Here is a 20584-nt window from a genome sequence, read left to right on the forward strand (position 1 = left end):
TCCTGTTAATACAAGGCATTATTCCTTCTACACCAGCAATTGGGCATAATTCCTGTCACTGATACCAACAATAGGGCCAGTGGCGGAACTACCGCCATAGCGACCCATGCAGGCGCTATGGGGCCCGCAGCCGCGTGGGGCCCGCAAGTGGCATACTAACTGGGGGTGGGGGGTGGTCCGCACTGGGTGGCACACGCTGCGGGGATGTCAGACGGCGTATGAAACAGTGACAACGGGCAGACTTGGTAGCAGCAGTGGCAATGTGTGCAGGGAGATCCCAGCTCAGGTGGACTGAACCATCAGGCATAAATATAGGGATGTCGGCTGTACTTGACACAATGCTGTGCATTACGTTCTAACAGCCCAGCGAGTACAGCTCCCCCCCACCCCCTCCACAGAAATGGAAGAGGCTGCATCGGCTCTGCTCCCTCTCTCCCTCCCCTCTGTGTCCATCCAAGCTCCGTGCAGCCGTGTGCTGTGTCTGAAAGGAATGTGGGGGCGGGAGCGTTTACAAAAGTAGCCGACAGCTACAGAAGCTAGTGTGAACATCCTGGGAACATCCAAGTGAGTTTGCAGCACTATCACTGTGTCTGGACTCTGCCCTCTCTCTCCCAAATCTTTCTCTCCCCCTCTTTCCTCTGTTGTCCTTCAGCAGAATCTTTCATTAACTCTATCCAAAACATTTTCTTTTAACCAGCCGATACTAATAGATGGCCACATCATGTTCCTTTAGCCATGTTTTTCACTAGTGCAATCACAGACATTGCATGTGATTCGCACCACATTGCTGTGCAAATCACATGCAATGTCTGTGCAATGCAAGTTTAGCCATACAAACTGTATGGCTGAAATCATTGCATTCTCTCCAAAATGGTGCAGGACCCTTTTTTGGTCTGCACTGGAATCGGATCGCATGGGTGTTCACACCTATGCGATCCCATGCCTGCACCATTTCACAGTTCGCACTGTGATCTGCAAACTGATCTGGGGATGTGAGTAACTTTACATTGACCCCCGTAGCAGCTTGCAAAGGGCAGTGTGAACCTCCAGAAAACGACATGCAATGCAGGAGTCCGCACTAGAATCGCGCTGATTCCTGCATTGCATATATGTGAACCAGGACTCGAGTTGATTCACACTGATGCACTGTGGTTCAGTTGCAGTGATGGTGTATACAGATTTTTCCTGCATTTAACTCCATTTCCACTACAGTCCCACAGACTTCTATTAGGTTACACATTTTGACAACATTTTCTGAAAGCGCACCAAATGTCCGCTATACTGCAACTTTGGTGTGCTTTCAGAAAACACAGTAACATTATACAAACTAATAGAAGTCTGTGGGACTGCAGCTAAAAATGGGGATAAAATGCAGAAAAAACTGCGTGTACCCCAGAACTGCGAAAAACTCCAGGACAGCAATGTGAACTCAAAGGCTGCAGGGTGCTGAGTAATATAAAGGGGTCCAGAGATGCTGTGTAATGTAAAGGGGTCCAGAGGTGCAGGGTGCTGTGTAATGTAAAGGGGTCCAGAGGTGCAGGGTGCTGTGTAATGTAAAGGGGTCCAGATGTTCAGGGAGTTGTGTAATGTAAAGGGGTCTAGAGGTGCAGGGGTTCTGTAATGTAAAGGGGTGCAGGGGGTTGTGTAATGTAAAGGGGTCCAGTGGTGCAGGGGGTTGGGTAATGTAAAGTGGTCCAGTGGTGCAGGGGGTTATTTGATGTAAAGGGGTCCAGAGGTGCAGGGGGGCTGTGTAATGTAAAGGGGTCCAGTTTTGGCGAGGGGGTACAAAGTAGTGACAAAGAGATATTGGGGGATGCAGAGGTATGCGGGGGCACAGGGGGTTGTTTTTACATTTTAAAGTGGGGGGGTGCCAGATATAGGATCTGCCCTGGGTGCCAAATGCTCTATGTACCCCCCCCCCCAGGGCCCGGTGAGGATGAGGAATGTAAGTTTACTGTTAAGCCTCCCAGGCCCTGCGAGTCCGGCCATGTCTTGACACACGCAGCCGCATACAGCAGGAGCAGAGAGCAGAGTGGGTCAGGCAGAACGCTTGAGAGCGCCTGTGAAGGGACATCGTTTTCAGCACATGAGGAGGCTCTGGAGTCTGAACAGGAGGTAGGAAAGGAGTGTAAGACTATCATCTTTTTTTTGTGGGGGGAGGGCCCAGTACAACATTTTGCTATGGGGCCCTGTGATTTCTAGTTATGCCCCTGAATAGGGCCTACTCTTACTACTGATCTCAATAATGGGACACTATTCTTCCCACTGACACCAGTGGTGGGGCACTATTTTTTTCCCTAATACCAACAATGGGGCAATATTCCCCCTACTGATACCAATGATGGGCCATTCTTTACTCCCATTGACACCAGGGCATGTTCCACCCACACTGGCCACAGTCTGGCCCCCTCAAAGTCAGAAGGATAGTAAACTGGCCCTTTGTTCAGAAAGTTTGGAGGCCTCTGCCTTAAATAATAGCAGCTCAGCCCAATACAGCAGGTGTGTGGAGTGCCTGCCATGCTGATTTCAGCTTTTCTTCCTTCAGTACAAAGAGTTTGCTTCCAAATGAGTGTCCGAAATAACTGTGTCCCCTCTAAAATGCCAACCCAAGTGGTGACAGCAAGCAAGTTTTTCTTCTTTGCCAGTATCCCAAAAAGGTGATCTCCTTTTATTTGTAACTTACCCCTGCCCCAGTGAAATTTATTCATTCACCTGAAGCTATGTTAAGTTAAAATGTTAGTGATTGTAAAGCTCTGACATGAAATATGAACAAAGTTTGTACTTGCATCAATCCAGAGCACTAAGGTGGTTATCTACGAAAGGCAAATCCACTTTGCACTACAAGGGCACTTGGAAGTGCATTCACTTTAAATCTGAAGGGTAGATCTGAAATGAGGGGAAGCTCTGATGATTTTATCATCTGATCATGTGCAAGCTAAAATGCTGTTTTTTATTTTCCTTGCATGTCCCCCCTCAGATCTACAGTGACTTTACTTCCAAGTGCACTTGTAGTGCAAAGTGGATTTGCCTTTAGTAAATAACCCCCTAAGTGTCATTTCTGCTTTGTTCCTCTACTATCAGTCATTTTTGACAGGTTTTCCTGACAGCAAGAGAAAAATGGTGGCAGGAGAGGAATCTCCAGCATACAGCCTGTGATCAAGAGCCTTGGCTCTGTTCCTGTGTGCTGTGTGAAAGGGGGGGGGGGGGGTATCTGCTCCCTTCAATCGCCTCTCAGTGTTCTTCTTACTGAGCTCTGCAGTGTGTAATTTCAGCTCTTCGTCCCTGTTTTCTGAAAGATCAGAAAAGCTTTATAAATTCTGTATTTTGAACAGATGTAGAAAAGAAAAGACTGCAGATAAACAGGTACATGTAATGTAGGGGGATTTGTTTCATCTGTATTTGTATCACCTGAGGTCAGTCACTTAACTGTAACCGTTTCAACCACTTTAAACTTTTGGGATAACCTTTTATAAACTCTTTCCTTAAAATAACGAAACCCTGCAAGAAAGACGTACGGAGGCTGCCATTATTTAACTTCCCATTTAAAAATACCAGTTATCTGGCTAACAAGCTGGATCAATGACTTCATTTTTTTTACTCAGGCTAATTAATACCGTATATGAAATTGAGGCTTGTTTGCGTAAGTAAGGGGACAATAGCATAAAAAAAAAAACGGAATACATTTTTTTATTTTTTTTAAATGATAGCACATTAATACAGTATATACAGTATAAGCCCAATCGAAGCTAGTGACTGAAATTCCACAATCCAAGCAATTCTTTGCTCTCAGACGCAAAAAGGCAGAACTGGTATAATGGCAACATACCAGTCATTAAAAATATATCAAAAACTGTATTTTTTTTAAATGTAACACTTATTCTTTTGATTAGGAGAAGATGTGTATCAGGATATAGCAGTGGAAATTGAAAGATTAAACTACCGCAAACCATATCTGGGTGGATATCGACACAAGTTGACAGGAGTGGTGTACCATCATGCTGGAACACAAACTGTGCCAAAAAAAAGGCCAGAGAAAGGAGTTGAAGTATTCTGTAGAGACACTCAGGTATGTTGCTAAGATTTACATAAGCTTCTTTTGTTCTGCCTGGGTTGGGATTCTACAAATTAATATAAATTATATGGTATATTGATTTTCATGACCTTTTCCTGCATATGCACATCCCAAAATGCCCATCTTCTGGTCGCTGCATAATTGACCTTGAAAGTATTGCAAACAGGAAAGTTTGTTTGATTATATTTTTTCAAAGGTCCAGTGTTCACAAGTCTGCAGGTCTGTGAAATTAGCATGTTTAGTTATGTACTCAGGAAAGAACTCCACGGGAAAAGTACCTTCCTATTATATTACTCTTCTGTTTTAAAAAATAACAAATCTCTGACTAAAACACCTACTGTTTTAGGGTACACATGTCCCTTAGATTGTTCACATAGCCATCAATTTTCCACCTGGCTCCTTCAATTGCGTGATGACATGTTGGAGGGAACTGCCAGCCAGACACCCGTCAATTGAAAATTCAAAGTAGCTGGACAGAAAATTGTTGGCTGAACAGATTTTGCATCCAGTCAGATGCAGACACTATTTAGGTATTTTGACAGCCAGCTGTCAAAATACAATAGGCACAGTGGGAGATGCTTGATGTTTAAAATTCACTGTATGAAAGCTTTTTTTATTTTTAATCCAAGCATATTTTATTGAAAATATATTTTGTACACAATACAAAGAAATGTTGCTTGTACATTGTAATGATATATTTGCAAAACCAGAATTACAACATAAGAAAGGGGTAAGGAAATATATCTGCAAGGAAGGGAGATAAAAAGAACATAAACTCTCATTATACATATGTGTACATAAATGGTTATAGACTAACAGCGTGTCAAAAGCCCAGGGGATACCATAAATTCAATGGTGAGGCTCTGTGTTATTATACTATAGGACAGCCGTTCTCAACCAGGGTTCCATGGGACCTTAGGGTTCCTCCAAAGGGTGCTAGGGGTTCCTTGAGCTGTGGTCGATTGACCTCCTATCTTAAGGTGTCTGCATAGTTCTGGGGTCAATGCCACATGGTAGAGCCAGTTGCATGAAGCCAACAATCTTTTAAGCCATCTGTGGGGATTGCATTTTGACCACCAGTGTAAGGACTGCCTCATTCCACATGACCACAAATGTAAGGGGTTTTCAAGGGTTCCTCTTGGGTAAAAAGTGTTGAGAAAGACTGCTATAGGAGCTTATCCCCAAAGCATTTTTATATAAAACAAGAAGGAAGTATAAAGAGATTTGTCCTAAGGGTAAATACAAAGTAAAACGACACTCAACTTCCTACTCCTGGAGAGGAAAGTGCACCTTGTTAACATTATGGGGGTGGGAGTAAGAAAGGTTGGTGTAAGAAGGAGTAGTTTGAAATAGAGGAGATGTGGGGAATTAGAAAGAGATGCATGGGTATATACATAGAAGAGTTAAAGCAGAGTTCCACAAAAAGTGTAGCTGCTGACTTTTAATAAACAGACATTCACCTGTCCCACGGTCCAGCGATGCTGGCGGAGGCCCGAAGCCTCGCTTCTCTCCTTCTCCTCTCCACGGTGCCATGATTGCAAGTGTGGGCACCTGGCTGTGACAGCTTGCAGCTTCTTAGTAGCCAGGCAATATTATGGGACCTGTGACGTGTCCCAGGAGATTGCAGGGAGGGAGGGAGAGAGGAGGAGTTGCCTAGGCAGCCGAGCGAAAGTGGGAGCTGGGTATCTGTCAAAACGAGGTACCCACTCCCCCCCAAACGAAATTTACATGCCAAATGTGGAATATAAGGGGGCAAGGAGTGCTTAAAGAGGAAGTTCCACTTTTGGGTGGAACTCTGCTTTAAGTGCTAGGAGGTCCCGCCGGCAGGAGTTCTTCCCATCCATGTCCATCATGTAAAGAAAACGGTGTAGTGATAAAAATATGCACTCACTGTACTAATGACACTAGCTGGGAAGGGGTTAAACATCTAGGGCGATTAAAGGGTAAAATGTGTGCCTAACCAGTGTTTGTGTGTTTACCATGTTCTGTTTTTACTAAGGGATGTGCTTTGCAGGGAAACAAAATCCAACACATCCCTGCTGACAGAACAGAGCTCTCGCCTCTGTGACTGATCAGCGGATGTGGGCATAAAATCCATTGGCTAGCACTGGCTGATCAGCTTCTGCTGTGTCTGATCATAGCACAGCCGTGGTACACATGCGCATGCCCCCTACCTGGAAGTGCCGGATCACGTGCTAGGTATGTGATGCAATGCAGGAGAGCCGCTCTGCTGCTGTACTCCTACGTAAGGCAGTCAGCAAGCAGTTAAACAAAGATGTTATTCAAAGCAGAGTTCCACCCAAAAGTGGAACTTCCGCTCATTTATCCCCCCCCCTTCCCGTGCCACATTTGGCACCTTTTTTTGGGGGGGGGGGAAGTGGATATCTGTCTTTGACAGCTATCATGTCCCCACTTCCGGGAGCCCGGCCTGCAGCAAAATATGTCAGCAGCTTGGCTCCCTCCTCCCTCCTCCTTCCCACGCCGCCGGGCCAGTAGGAGAGCTCAGCGGTGCCTCGCACATGCACAGCAGAGACCCAGCTGAAGCGCTGTAATGCTTCACTACCGGGTTCTCTTACCTGCAATGGCAGCAGCAGCACCTGACAGCTGATGGAAACATCAGGTGCAACACCGACATCGCTGGACTCCAGGACAGGTAAGTGTCCTATTATTAAAATTCAGCAGCTGCAGTATGTGTAGCTGCTGGCTTTACATTTTTTCAGGGGTGGGTGGACCTCCGCTTTAAATAGTACAAATACATCAGAAAAAAATTAATTCAAACCCATTGTAGTCATCTTTTGAAAACATTACATTTTGGACCACTAAACAACTAAACAGTTTTCTATGATTCAGCATGTTTCAAGCCACCTGTGGATTCATCAGTTTTTGTGCCCAGTTTTTCTCATAATTTGTTTTATTTTCTCTACAGACTGTGTTTCAAAAGAACAAGACTCAGCAGTCAAGGAATACAATGTCCACACAAATGACAAAAATCGGTCACTATGTATCAAATATAACTGACAAACTCTTACAGCCCTCAAAATATGTTACAGCAGATGAGTATCATGCCAGAAGACTAAGAGCAGTAAGTGATTGAATGTGTGTGTGTTTGTGTGCTATGCCTGTGCCATTAAAAATAACTACAATATTTTTTGAAGGCGTTCCAATTTCTTTGACCGTTGATCCATTTGTTTACCATAGAGAGGCCCTATCAATAAAGCATGTAGCGTATTAACATTCCTGGCCACATTGCTGCTGGACATCAACAATATTTTGTAAAGCTAAATTTATATGGCAGTAGTTTAGTGTACATGTCATGCAAAATCCAGAGCTTATGGTCCTTGTAATAGACCTACAGAAAGATACACACATTTTATTGGAAAGTCAGTTGCCCAACCATTGCTCTTCAATGTCATATTGAATTCCGGAAAGGTTTTCAAAGTCTTGTGCGACTTATGCTAGCCCACAAAGACTCTTTGTTTAAAAGACTACAGACCACCACCTCAGACACACAAGTAGGCAAAGAAATTGCATCTTTTATAAATAGATTTTGCCAAATGACAACTGTAAAAAATATATATAACAAGTTATGATGTTGATGATGATGTTGAAACCAATGAGGATGAATTTGCAGTGTCAGGAATTCTGAAGTATATAAACTAGCTGTGATTCAGAGTTTTGGTCATCTACTGCCAAAGACCCCCCTCTTTTACTCAGATGCTACACCACTGTCCATAACCTGGCTTGCACTTGAAAGGAGGAGGGGGTGGGGGGCAACAGGGGTCCTGGGTAAAAAATAGGGCACATGCAGCACAATATGTAGTAGGGAACAGGCAAAAAAACTGAGTTGCAATAATAAAAAAAAAAGTTGTGCTGTTTTGGTCAGTTTTTTCAGGTTTTTTTGCAACTAATGTGTAACAATCGTTGTCATTCAGGTCATAGTAATACAGACTTACTTTCGGCGATTTCATGCCAAAAAAGTGGTGGAGCAGCTTAGGGAGGATAAAATGCTGAGACTGCAATGGGAAGAAAGGGAGGAATTGCGAAAGATGGAAGAGAGAGAAGAAAGGCTGAGAAAAGATTATGAACGTCGAATGAATCCGAAGACTAAGGAAGATTTTGAGTTGCTCTACCATGCTCTTGAGTGTAAGTATAATGTACTGAGTGAATGAGTGAATGTAACATCACCCTAGAACTGTCACTATATATACTTCATGGTTATTATCATTTAACTTAGTAAACCTTAGGTCATCTTTGGAAAAAAAACATTACCAAGATGATCTGTAATTTACAAAGAGACCTCGGCCCACACCTCAATTTTTGTTTGCTGCCTGTGGAAAAGGTATGTTTCACTGCTGCCATGCATTCCCAGAAAATCCCCATGATTTGTGAAATTTGTGAATTATGAATCTTTGACTGAAAACATTGTACATTCACTGCCATAAATAGGGCGCAAACTATATTTCAGTGTATATGAACCTATGGTGCTCCTCAAACCTGCTCTTAAAGGCCTTGATGGTACACCCAACTTATAATAAAAAGGCACAAAAGGCAACAGATAAAAAAAAAGCAGATATATTTTGCCATTTTTGTCTATGAATGTTTTCTGCCCATGTAGAATATATTTGCAAGTGAAGCATTTTCTTTTTCTGCACTGGTAGGTAGGGACCTACCAGTGCAGAAAAAGAAAATGCTTCACTTGCAAAGACCTTGTAGGGACAAGATTATCAAAGAAGCTGTATAGGTCTTTAGATTGCAGTTTAGTTACATAGTAGGTGAGGTTGAAAAAAGACACAAGTCCATCAAGTCCCTCCTATGTGTGTGATTATATGTCAGTATTACATTGTATATCCCTGTATGTTGCAGTCGTTCAGATGCTTATCTAATAGTTTTCTTATCGTACATCACGGGACACAGCGCCATAGTAGTTAATATGTGGGTTATAGGCCACCTTCAGGTGATGGACGCTGGCATGCCCTGAATTAAAATGTGCACTCCGTATATAACCCCTCCCACTGGTGGGAGTACCTCAGTTTTTTTGCCAGTGTCTAAGGTGTTAGTCACGAGTGAAGATGTGCTTTGCTGAGCTCCTCTTTAGCAATCCTTGCTGGGGCTAGCCATGCAGACCAGATCCATTCAAAGTGCCTTTTTGGCCGAATTTAATGGTATTTGGGCCTCGTATCAGAAGAAACAAGGTTTTGCCTGTAACGTTTCTATTTTTAGAGAGCTGGACCCCGTGATCCAGTACTTTTTGGTAGTAAGGCCATACCGTTTTACTGGCGGAGGTGCTATTACAGGTCCAGGATTGTGGGTTTCCTCAAGGATCCACAGCTCCTGAAGGTTTAACGGAACCCACCGTGAAGGGTGAAGATTGGGTCTATTACCACAGAAAACCCTGCGGCAGAAAAGGTAAGTGGAGTTTTCTAAGAAATTTTAAAAATGTTCTTATGAATGTCTCCTTTAAATTAGTAACTGTTGTCATGCCTATGTGTAACCACTGGGGGCTGTATTGAGCACTTACGTCTCATGCTTCTCAGAGAGTGCATGTTCCTCTCCCCACCAGACGCCCCCTGTGCCGTTTTTTCTTCCCCTCTTCCCCTCTTCTTAGCAAAAGAGCGCCAAATGATTTAAAAATAAATAAAAATAACGGCGCGAATGGCATGCCGTTCGGTGGTTTACAGACCCCCCCCCTCCGCCATTCCTCCTTACTCCCGGTGGATTCCATGAGATCAGGAGCCCGCGCTCACGCGGGAAATATATATATTTTTTTAATGGGTGGAAGGGCTGTAGACGGCAGAGGGGGGGGGGGGGGGCGTTTAGCACAGCATTTGCCTCCACCAATGTCCAGCACGGGAAGGTCTGTTTTTAAGCACCATTTGTGTTATTACATACTGCAGGAGGGACACAAGAAAATTGAGGTTGGTATCATTTCTTGACACATTTACTGCTGCATCAAGCTGAGCATTAATAGCAGTAACAGAGCTGGACTATTACTCAAGCAGTGCATGCATTTTTTCTGGTACCTCTGCTTTGTGCATCAGGCTATGGTCGGAAGGGGGGTAAAAAAAAAAACACACCTCAATAAAGGGCTCTAGAAGGACTACTACAGTCACACGGAAGCCTAGCTCCATCCAAGTAAGATGGCATCTTCTCCTGAGAGTAATATGGCTGGTCAGAGTGAACCGTCAGGAGGGGCAAGTGTTGCAGCTGCTCTTAACACTGCAGCCCTTGTGTATATTACTAAGGACGTTTTTTCTTCAACCTTTTTAAGCTTGAAGCAAAAGTTTGATGCTTTAATTGTATCCCCGAGTGGGATTAAGCATAACAGATTCCCATCCATTGCTCATGACCCTCATACTGAGGAACTAGGGAGATGGCAAATTTCTCTCAAGGACCAGGAAAAGGCTGATGTCTCCTCTTCTAAAGAACCTAATGTGGAGTATCAGGCTCGCATGAAAGGTTGTTTACAGTCGCTCACTAAATTGGTCTGCTCTACATTTTTACTGCCAGTAATGCAGTCAGTCGATGAGTCCACTTCTGCTTTGGGTTCACTGAAGCCCCCCCAATGTGTTCATGCTTTTCCTATCCATTCATGGCTAAGAAAGCTTAAGTATTCTGAGTGAGAGCACCCAGATAAACAGGTTTTTCCTCTGAAAAAGTTCTCAGTACTTTATCCTACGGAGGAAGAGTTTTATGGAAAGTTCCAGCAATTAACGCTGCTGTATCCTCCGTAAACAAAAACCTGACTTGTCCATTAGACAATGCTCATATGTTAAAGGGTCCAATAGATATAAAGTTGGAGTTCCTTTTTAAAAAAAACTATATTTCGCTCACAGGTTCAGTCATTCAACCTGCACTGGCAGCGTTCAGAGTATCTCAGTCCTTAAAGGACCAGTTTATAGAGGTACTCAAAGTTATTCCTGATCAGAAGGACCAGCATTTGGCTGGCATATCAGAAGCGTTCTGTTTTACAGTTGATGCTATGAAAGATTCTGTTCTCCAGGCCTCACGGCTCATGCTAGGGCTGGTACATGTGCATAGAATCCTATGGTTGAAAAATTGGTCAGCCAAAGCTCTTGGCCAGTTTCCCTTTTAAGGTGAATGGTTATTTCCAGATGATCTGGATCAGTATATCCAAAGAATTTCTAATGGGAAAAGTTCCCTTATACGGTTAAGGAGAAGTTTAAGTATTAAATGTGCTTCTTCTCCAGTGCCAGGGGCATCTGCCTCAAGGTAGTCAAGAAGGCCTCCACTGTCAGGTTTCAAGAGGTTAACCTCAGGGTTAGTCCCAGGGCCAAAAAAGGACCTGGGGAAGAAACCCACAAAACAGAATACTAAAGCCTCCTTATGATAGTGCGCCCCCGCTCACTCGAGTGGGAGGAAGGCTTTTACAGTTTTCAAAGGTCTGGCAGGAACAATGTCTAGACAGATGGGTGGCTTCCTCAATTTCTCTAGGTTACAAACTAGAGTTCCGAGAGTTCCCATCTCCTCGTTTTCTCAGATCAAACATTCCCAGAGATCCAGTGAGAAAGAAGTCTGTCTTTCTAGCTTTGGATCATCTCTTGTCTCCAATAGTGATATCGGTGGTCCCATTGGAAGAGCAAGGTTTGTTTGTTTTTTTTTCAATTTAAAAGAGTTTATTAAGCCAATAAACAGATACAGTAGAAAACAAGGGTTACAGCATATTACCGTATACAGCAAAATATCCAACAGGTAAACAGTAAGTCAGAGCTTGTCTTCAAAAGAAAAGAAGAAATAAATTTGTCACCTGAGCAGCAAATCCGTTACAAGAACGGTTTCAAGACGTAATCCAGGTGTATACACAAACACATTGAAATCATGTCAATAAAACTAATTGTACATAAGAATCAGTAGCCAGGTATCTGTAGATCTTGGCAATGAATTCCAAAGAAGATCGTAGGTATAAGGAGATGAAGAAAAGAATAAAAGGAGAAAAGAAAAAGCAGGTATGAACAAAGGTGGAGAAGAGAAAGAGAGAGCAAGGCGTCAACGGAGAGCGATCCCCCTCTCAACGGAGGGGGTCCGTCAGCTCCTCCCCACCGGGCCTGGAAGGGAGGGGGAACCGGAGAGCCACATTCCACCTAATGTAGGTGTATCACAATCACCCCTTAGTGAGTCTAGAAAAAGCATCCGAGTACCTGAAAAGTACCCACGGGGACCAGGTTGTGTGAAATCTGTCAGCCGATTCATCGGCAATAGCGAGCGTCTCCTCCATTGTATAAATAAGGTTAACCAGACCCAACCATTCTTTCACTGTCGGTATTAGTTGGGATTTCCAATATTTAGGGATCAGTGATTTTGCTGCCATTAGAAGGTGTTTGGTCAGGGATCTTTTATATATCGCCCCAGTGAGAGGTCAGAGATGTGAAGTAAGCAACAGGCCGGGGAGAGAGTCATCTTGGTTTCTGTTATCTGTCTAACTAGTCCCAACACTTGATCCCAATAGCTACTTATCTTGGGGCAGTTCCACCAGATATGTAGCATATCGCCCTTAGCCTCGCCGCATCTCCAACACAAGTCTGAGGACAGCGGGTACCATCTCTTCACTTTATCTGGAGTGGCATACCAATGTGAGAGAAGCTTATATGAATTCTCCTGCAATCTAGTGCTAATAGAGCACTTATGCGCTAGTATACAAGCATTTTGCCATTGCATGTCCGTAAACTGTGTTTGGAGAGCCAACTCCCACTGAACCCTGAATCTGGGTGCTTCCTGGTTCTCAAGGTCGTGTAAGAATGCGTATAAGACGGAGGTGGTTCTCGCCACTGGTTCGCCCTTGTGACATAAGGATTCGAAGGTGGCGAGATCCCCCAACATGGTCTGTTTCCTTGTGGACGTCAGTATGTAGTGGCTGGCTTTGAGATATACAATCCTCATTCAAAGTCCAATTTTCCATGAGACTACAAAACTTACCCCCTTGGTATATTGCTTTTTCATCTGGGTAGATGGCAACCTCAAGTGGATTCTTAGATATCATCTCCAACCACCCCCCCCCCCCCCCGTGGATTTGCTGAGACCTACTGCTTCCATGTACAACAATACTGAGCCTTGTGGGCACATGACAGTCAGTATTTACCATATAGGTCAACATTCTGTGCTGCATTTATAGACATATGTCAGAACTGCAGAATGTGTTGATTGTATCTCTGAAAAAAAGCATATTTTCTGTGCATAAGCCTTAAAATTGTTCATATCTCTATGTACCCGGTGTCAATAAATCAGCTTTGTATGCGCAAAACAGAATGATTCATTTCATATCAGCCCATTTTCTTGAAATAGATTCAAAATATGTCAAGGCACCTCACTAAGGCTATCTTTTGTAATAATAATGTAATAGTGACATTTATCATCAGCTTAGCTTACAGCTTTCTAAAGGCCACGTTTTTATGATTTAAGATTTTTATAGTGAATAATTGAAAAACGTGACCTTAAAAACAAAGATATCTTTACAGCCAGGAGAAAAGGCTTCTAGAAATCTAAACAAGTCTGGAAAGCAAGAAACTGACTTGGGGACTTTTTAAAAACATCTGGCAAGGTACAAGCTGAAACCTTCTACACTTGGTGAAAAACATGCAATTTTACTTCACGAAAACATACTAAAACCAAAAAAAATAAAAAAATTGCTTATGCAATATAAATAATATGAAGCTCAGAAAACAATGTACCTAGCAAAGTTATTGCTTATCAGTTAGTTCAGGTTTTATCACTGTTCCAAAATATTTTTGTAAATTAGTATGTCTTAACCACTTAAGGACCGCCACATGGCAATGTACGTCGGCGCAATGGCACCGACAGGCACAAGCACGTACATGTAGGTGCTCGCCTTCCAGCGAGTGGGGGGTCCAATCGGACCCCCTCCTGCTGGATACGGCGGTCCGTTTCGCTGCGGGAGTGATCCGGGATGAGGGGATGGCCGTTGGTTTCTGGCCATCCCCTCTCGATCGCTCCTGGCGAATGAGAAGCTTCCCCCGCTGTGTATAGTAAACACAGGCAGGGAGGAAGTGATGTCATTCTCCTCGGGGCGGTCTTTTTGACCGGACTGCGAGGAGAACAGAGAAAGTAAGTGTGTACCAACACTACACTGACATGTAGGCCCACATAGGCACACATTTCACCCCCTTTTGCCAGTGTCACTAAGCGATCATTTTTCTGATCGCTGCATTAGTGTCACTGGTGCCGCTAAGCAGCTAGTTATTTTTTTAGGTTCACCGCCAGATTTTTATAGCGCTAGGTACCCCCATATACTACCCAATAACGGTTTTAACCCCCTGATTGCCCCTAGTTAACCCTTTCACCCCCTTTTGCCAGTGTCACTAAGCGATCGTTTTTCTGATCGCTGCATTAGTGTCACTGGTGCCGCTAGGTAGCTAGTTATTTTTTTAGGTTCACGCCAGGTTTTTATAGCGCTAGGTACCCCCATATACTACCCAATAATGGTTTTAACCCCCTGATTGCCCCTAGTTAACCCTTTCACCAGCGATCACCGTATAAGTGCCACTGGTGACGCTGGTTAGCCAGTTAGTTATTTAGGTTCCCCATCAGGTTTTTATATAGCGCCAGGGACCCCCATATACTACCTAATAAAGATTTTAACCCCCTGATTGCCCCTAGTTAACCCTTTCACCAGTGATCACCGTATAAGTGTTACGGGTGACTCTGGTTAGTTAGTTTGCTTTTTATAGCATCAGGGCACCCACCATTTATTACCCAATAAAGGTTTAACCCCCTGATCACCCGGCGGGTGATATCAATTAGGTTTTAGGGTCAGGGTCTGCGTCGCCCCAGGCAACGCTAGGTTAGTGCCAGTACGGCTAACACCCACGTGCAGAGCATAAACCTCCCGTAGTGGTATAGAATCTGAACAGATCAATATCTGATCTGATCAGATCTATACTAGCCTCCCCAGCAGTTTAGGGTTCCAAAAAAACGTATTGTTAGCGGGATCAGCCCAGATACCTGCTGGCACCTGCGTTTTGCCCCTCCGCCCAGCCCACCCAAGTGCAGCATCGATCGATCACTGTCACTTACAAAACACTAAACACATAACTGCAGCGTTCGCAGAGTCAGGCCTGATCCCTGCGATCACTAACAGTTTTTTTTGGTAGCGTTTTATATTTAAATCCGGAAGGCAGTACTTGGTTTTCGGGGTCCCGTACGTGGCTAGGCTCCCAAAAAGTCCCCCACATGTGGTATCCCCGTACTCGAGAGAAGCAGCAGAATTTATTTTGGGGTGTAATTTCACTTATGTCCATAGCATGTGTGAGCAATATATCATTTAGTGACAACTTTGTGCAAAAAAATAAATAAAATTTTAATATTCCTGCAACTTGTGGCAAAATATAAAATATTTAATGGACTCAACATGCCTCTCAGTAAATAGCTTGGGGTGTCTACTTTCCAAAATGGGGTCATGGGGGGGGGGGTGTTTGTGATATTTTGGCATTTTATGGCCTTCGAAACTGTGATAGGTATTGAGGAGTGAAATCAAAAATTTGCACCCTTAGAAATCCTGAAGGCAGTGATTGGTTTTCGGGGTGCCGTACGTGGCTAGACTCCCAAAAAGTCCCACATATGTGGTATCCCGTACTCAAGAGAAGCAGCAGAATATATTTTGGGGTGCAATTCCACATATAACTATGGCATGTGAGAGCAATATATGATTTAGTGACAACTTTTTGTAAATTTTTTTTTTTTTGTGTCATTATTCAATCACTTGGGACAAAAACATTTTTTTCAATGGGCTCAACATGCCCCTCAGCAATTTCCTTGGGGTGTCAACTTTCCAAAATGGGGTCATTGGGGGGGTTTGTACTGCCCTGCCATTTTAGCACTTCAAGAAATGAGATAGGCAGTCATAAATTAAAAGCTGTGTAAATTCCAGAAAATGTACTCTAGTTTGTAGACGCTATAACTTTTGCGCAAACCAATAAATATACGCTTATTGAAATTTTTTTACTAAAGACATGTGGCTGAATAAATTTTGCCCTAAATGTATGACTAAAATTGAGTTTATTCGATTTTTCTTATAACAAAAAGTAGAAAATATCTTTTTCTCTCGAAATTTTCGGTCTTTTTCCATTTATATCGCAAAAAATAAAAATCGCAGAAGCAATCAAATACCATCAAAAGAAAGCTCTATTTGTGGGAAGAAAAGGACGAAAATTTTGTTTGGATACAACATTGCATGACCGCGCAATTACCAGTTAAAGCAGTGCAGTGCGACATTGTAAAAAGACCTCTGGTCCTTAGGCTGACAATTGGTCCGGGGCTGAAGTGGTTAAACAGACCATAGATGATTAGAAAAACAACCGAAAATTCTGGTCCTCGATTTTTGCATAATTAGTGTGTCCGCTGTGACAGCTGATTTTCATGCTGCCATGAAAACTGAACAAATGAACATGTTTGTTTGATATTTTTTTTTTTTTCAGAACCATTTTTTAATTATTAATAGGGGGACTAGTATAAAATATAAAAATAAAATGCAAGTGAGCAGAAGAAATCATTTGATTGATGTTGAAAATGATTGTAATTTCACTTAAATAGTTCCAAAACAATTATGGGACTGTTGCATGTTAAATTGAATGGAAATTTAGATTTTTCTACTCAACTATGACCTGCCTTATACACACTCAGTTGTTATTTCTGTGATATCTGATTGGCCGGTGACACTGTTATCTAAGGGGGGCAATGATTAATATATTCAAATTTTCTCATGGCATTTGATGGTGGAAGTTGTATTTATTATCTTTTTCTTTAGTTTCATTGTGTTTAATTCCTCTGTGCATATTGTTTATAGTATGGAGAAAGGAAGAAGTTGAGCGTATAAACCAACGATATACGGGTGCTGAAAGGAAAGCTGCTCTCTGTGCACTACTGGAACAAGAGACCCAGCTGATCTCTTCTATTGGCAGACACAAAATAGATGCTGGAGAGGAGAGCCAGCAGAAAGCTATACAATCTCTCCTAAACAAGGTAAGTGTAATCCTCACATGTAAGAGCTATGATGCTCATGCTACTTGTGATTATTTCCTGCACAAGTGGTGGACCTTCAGTATGGAAGCTAAAGATAAGGCAAGTAGGGAGGGCCATTGCTAGGATTGTAGAGGACCTGGGCGCATTGAGGAGATGAAGTCACCAGTGAACACTGGGCATGCCAAGATTGCACCAAACAGTGCAAATGACCTAAAGAGAACCTGAACCTACATGCTGTATACACTACACACAAATATTCTTTTATTACAAGACAACAAGTGAGAGTCTCACAGGCACACATAAACCTCAGTATAAAGTGTCATTTATGTACAACATAAAATATTCAGTCAGAATAAAGTAACATACAACATGATGTATATTGTAATATTGTCAAGACAATGTATTGTACTACATCCCTTGTACAGTACAGAGGTCAGGAATATGTAATTTAAAGCAAAGCTTATAAAGTGCCGGAGTCAGGATTATGTAGTGCACAGCACAACTTGCAAAGTGCATTAGTTAACGCTTTGTTATGCTGGTGGTCAGTGCCCATTTATACTTTGATGGTCAGTGATGTTGGCCAGTTGTAACTGCCCTCTTAAACCGTGGTCAGTGGTGACTGTGCCTCTTATCATTGGTGGTTAGTGCTGAGTGCCCCCTATAAAGTTTGTGGTCAGTGATCACTTAATGTTGATGACACTTGGGGAACGCTCTCTTACCTTGGTGGTCAGCGGGGAGTGATCAATTAAATGTAGGTGCTCACTGGCCCCCTTTCATTAGTATTCAGTGGAAGAAAGGTTTAGTTAACTGAGAAATGTTGCAGTGGTCCCACATCGCTTTCTCCCACCTCCATAAAACGTTGTAATGTTAAGTTGGAATTATGCAGGTAGCATCTGGGGCTTGATATCCCTTCACATGGCAAGGCCAACATAGAACAGAGTAATGCTGGCCATACACTATTTGAAAAATCGGCTGAACCTATATTAGAAAAAACAAATATTCGGCCGTGAGCAGAAATGATAGGGCCATCATGTAATGACTGCTAAATCATTCAGTGGACATAAATGAATGTATTTTTTGTTTTGTTTTTTACATATTTCTAGTGCAGACAGTTCGGACGGGAAACACATTAACCTTTCAATTTATCGTTTGTTCGGCAGAAAAATTCCAAACTTGTCCTTTGTTTTTTTGGCTCAAAAACATCCCAGAGATCATTAATTTTGTGGCCATTAACTGGCTGAAAAACGAACACACTGTCTAAATGACCGAATTTCGGCAGATTTTTCGTATAGTGTGCAGCCAGCATAAGTCACTCTGCTAGATGGAGCGACAGCTGAATTAGAACTGTCACTAAACCCAGGGCATCTAGTGATGCCTTTGGAAGTAGATGTGTTGTCTATGAGTAACTATTCAGTTGCTTTCTTTCATTTCCTATTCCACAAAAAAAAAACATAGGCTATGAGACTACTGAGTACCATTTTTCATCATTATGACTGCTGTGGATAACGCTGATGTGCTCCCTTTTTTATATTTTCTGAATGTTAACTGCATTTGTATTTTCGTAATAAACCTAATGCAGTAACTAAGGTTGGAAGATTATAACCAACTGTCACCTTGTCTAAACTTTGTATTGTTTACACAGCACCATTGCATATTTGTTATTAGTTAGTTAAACAATATGTAAAAATGAATGCAGTTCTCAGTGTGTGACTTATTTAGCACATAAGATGGAGTTTAGCTGGTACAGGAGACAAGGCTTGACATTTTCTTTTTGAAAGACAATAAAACTATATTGCAGCATATTTTTTTGCCCCAAGACAGTTTGTAAACTTAAAGCTAGGCAATTGTATAATTGTATTTGTGTTCTCAAGAGCTATTGGAATCTATTAGCTCAGTTCATTGTAATCTGTAGTACTGGAATTCCTGGTTTGTCTTTTGTATGTGTGCTTTGAGTCTGTTATTTGGATTCTATTTATTTGCATGTGATCATCTTCTTGGCTAGATTACAATGCTTAACTACTGGTGCTTATAATAGGGTTTTCTGATACAGTAAGAAAGTTCCTCTCTGATTCATAAATAGGGCTGTTTTTCGCATCCAGTCTCACCTTGTAGTGAAAACACTAAACTATGGATTGCAATTCTTCACACTAGGTTTCATATTTACTTTTTTGGCACCCCTTTAGTCTGTTAAATGCCTCTGGTGGATATGCTTTGCCAGCTGCTTTATTCACACTACTGCCCCCAGACAGTTGCTGCACTGGCTCCCTGTTGATTTTAGGATTCATAAAATGTTTGATTGTTTTCTACAATAGTGTTTTACTGTACTTGTCTGTCCCTGGTTCCCTGTCCCCATGTTTACAATATACACATACTATGTGTGCATATGTGTATATATATATATATATATATATATTTTACATTTTTGACTTTGGCATTCGACCATGTTACCAACTCCCACTCTTATATACATATATTGTACATTCACATCAGACCCTGCCCTCAAGAGCTTTCCATCTAATGTCAATGTCTAATGTCAATTTACACAGAAGCTAATTAATCTACCAGCGTGTCTTTGGTGTGTGGGAGGAAAGCAGAGCACCCGGAGGAAATGCATGCAAGCACAGAAAGATAATGCAAACTTTATGAGAGTAGTGTTGTCATTGGAATCTGAACTGATGACCCTATCAGACCCTTTATCCCTGTCCCTTGATATTTTTATCCAGTGTGCACAAACTTCTATCTACATCTCCTGTGCACTTATAAATTGTTGACATCTCCTCATGCTTTATCCTACTACTTACCTAGAATTTTTTGCTTTGATTTTCCTATTCTTCAAGATGTTTGGTGACGTCTGCTACACTAGATCAACTATGTGGTGCAAAGGTCTGATTTTATACAAATGTAATGGCTTGTTGACATTGTATGCATGAAGGTAAAAAAATCTTCCATGTGCTGCCCCCCCCCCCAATATTCACCTGAGCCCTTTTTCAAACCAGCAATGTGCATGGGAGCCGCAGCTCTCTCAGGTCTCTCCTCAGTGGCTAAGACAGCAGCGGGAGTCATTGGCTCCCGCTGCTGTCAGTCACGCCCAGTGAGCCAATGAGGAAAGAGCGGGGCAGGTCAAATCCATGGCTCTATGTGCATAGAGCCGGGGTTTAGGAGTGAGAATGCACCATTTGCCCCCATAGCAAGTGGCTTGACATTGGAGGCACTGGTCAAGAGGGGGGGAGCCAGGAGCACTGGCGGGGGACCCGAGAAGAAGAGGATCGGGGCTGCTTCGTGCAATTCCACTGCAAAGAGCAGGTAAATATAATATGTTTGTTATTTAAAAAGCAAAAAATTAACCTTTAATATCTTGTTAGAGGTCACTGGATTTTACAGACATGGCATTGCAATAAAAATTAGACAATTGGTCCACTTTTTCCAATAAAACATAGATATGTCCTCCACAGCTACTGCTACCCCTCCTTAGCATAAGTAAAAATCTGAGTTCTTATAAACAATCAGCTCCCCTCTACCAGA

At 42.5% G+C, this 20584-nt stretch overlaps 1 protein-coding gene across 1 annotated transcript in view; it reads left to right on the forward strand.

The window, feature by feature from the left end:
* IQUB (IQ motif and ubiquitin domain containing) overlaps nt 1-20584 on the forward strand; it is a 68239-nt gene that overhangs the window by 25995 nt on the left and 21660 nt on the right. The window contains exons 5-8 of the mRNA XM_077473587.1: nt 3891-4066; nt 6999-7154; nt 8005-8215; nt 16887-17062. Of these exons, the coding sequence (XP_077329713.1) occupies nt 3891-4066; nt 6999-7154; nt 8005-8215; nt 16887-17062 (719 nt within the window). The remainder of the gene's footprint in view (nt 1-3890; nt 4067-6998; nt 7155-8004; nt 8216-16886; nt 17063-20584) is intronic.

Source organism: Lithobates pipiens, unplaced genomic scaffold (assembly GCF_037356315.1).
Source record: "Lithobates pipiens isolate NorthernLeopardFrog02 unplaced genomic scaffold, aLitPip1_a1.2 Scaffold_8, whole genome shotgun sequence".
In the NCBI taxonomy this organism is placed as follows: Eukaryota; Metazoa; Chordata; class Amphibia; order Anura; family Ranidae; genus Lithobates; species Lithobates pipiens.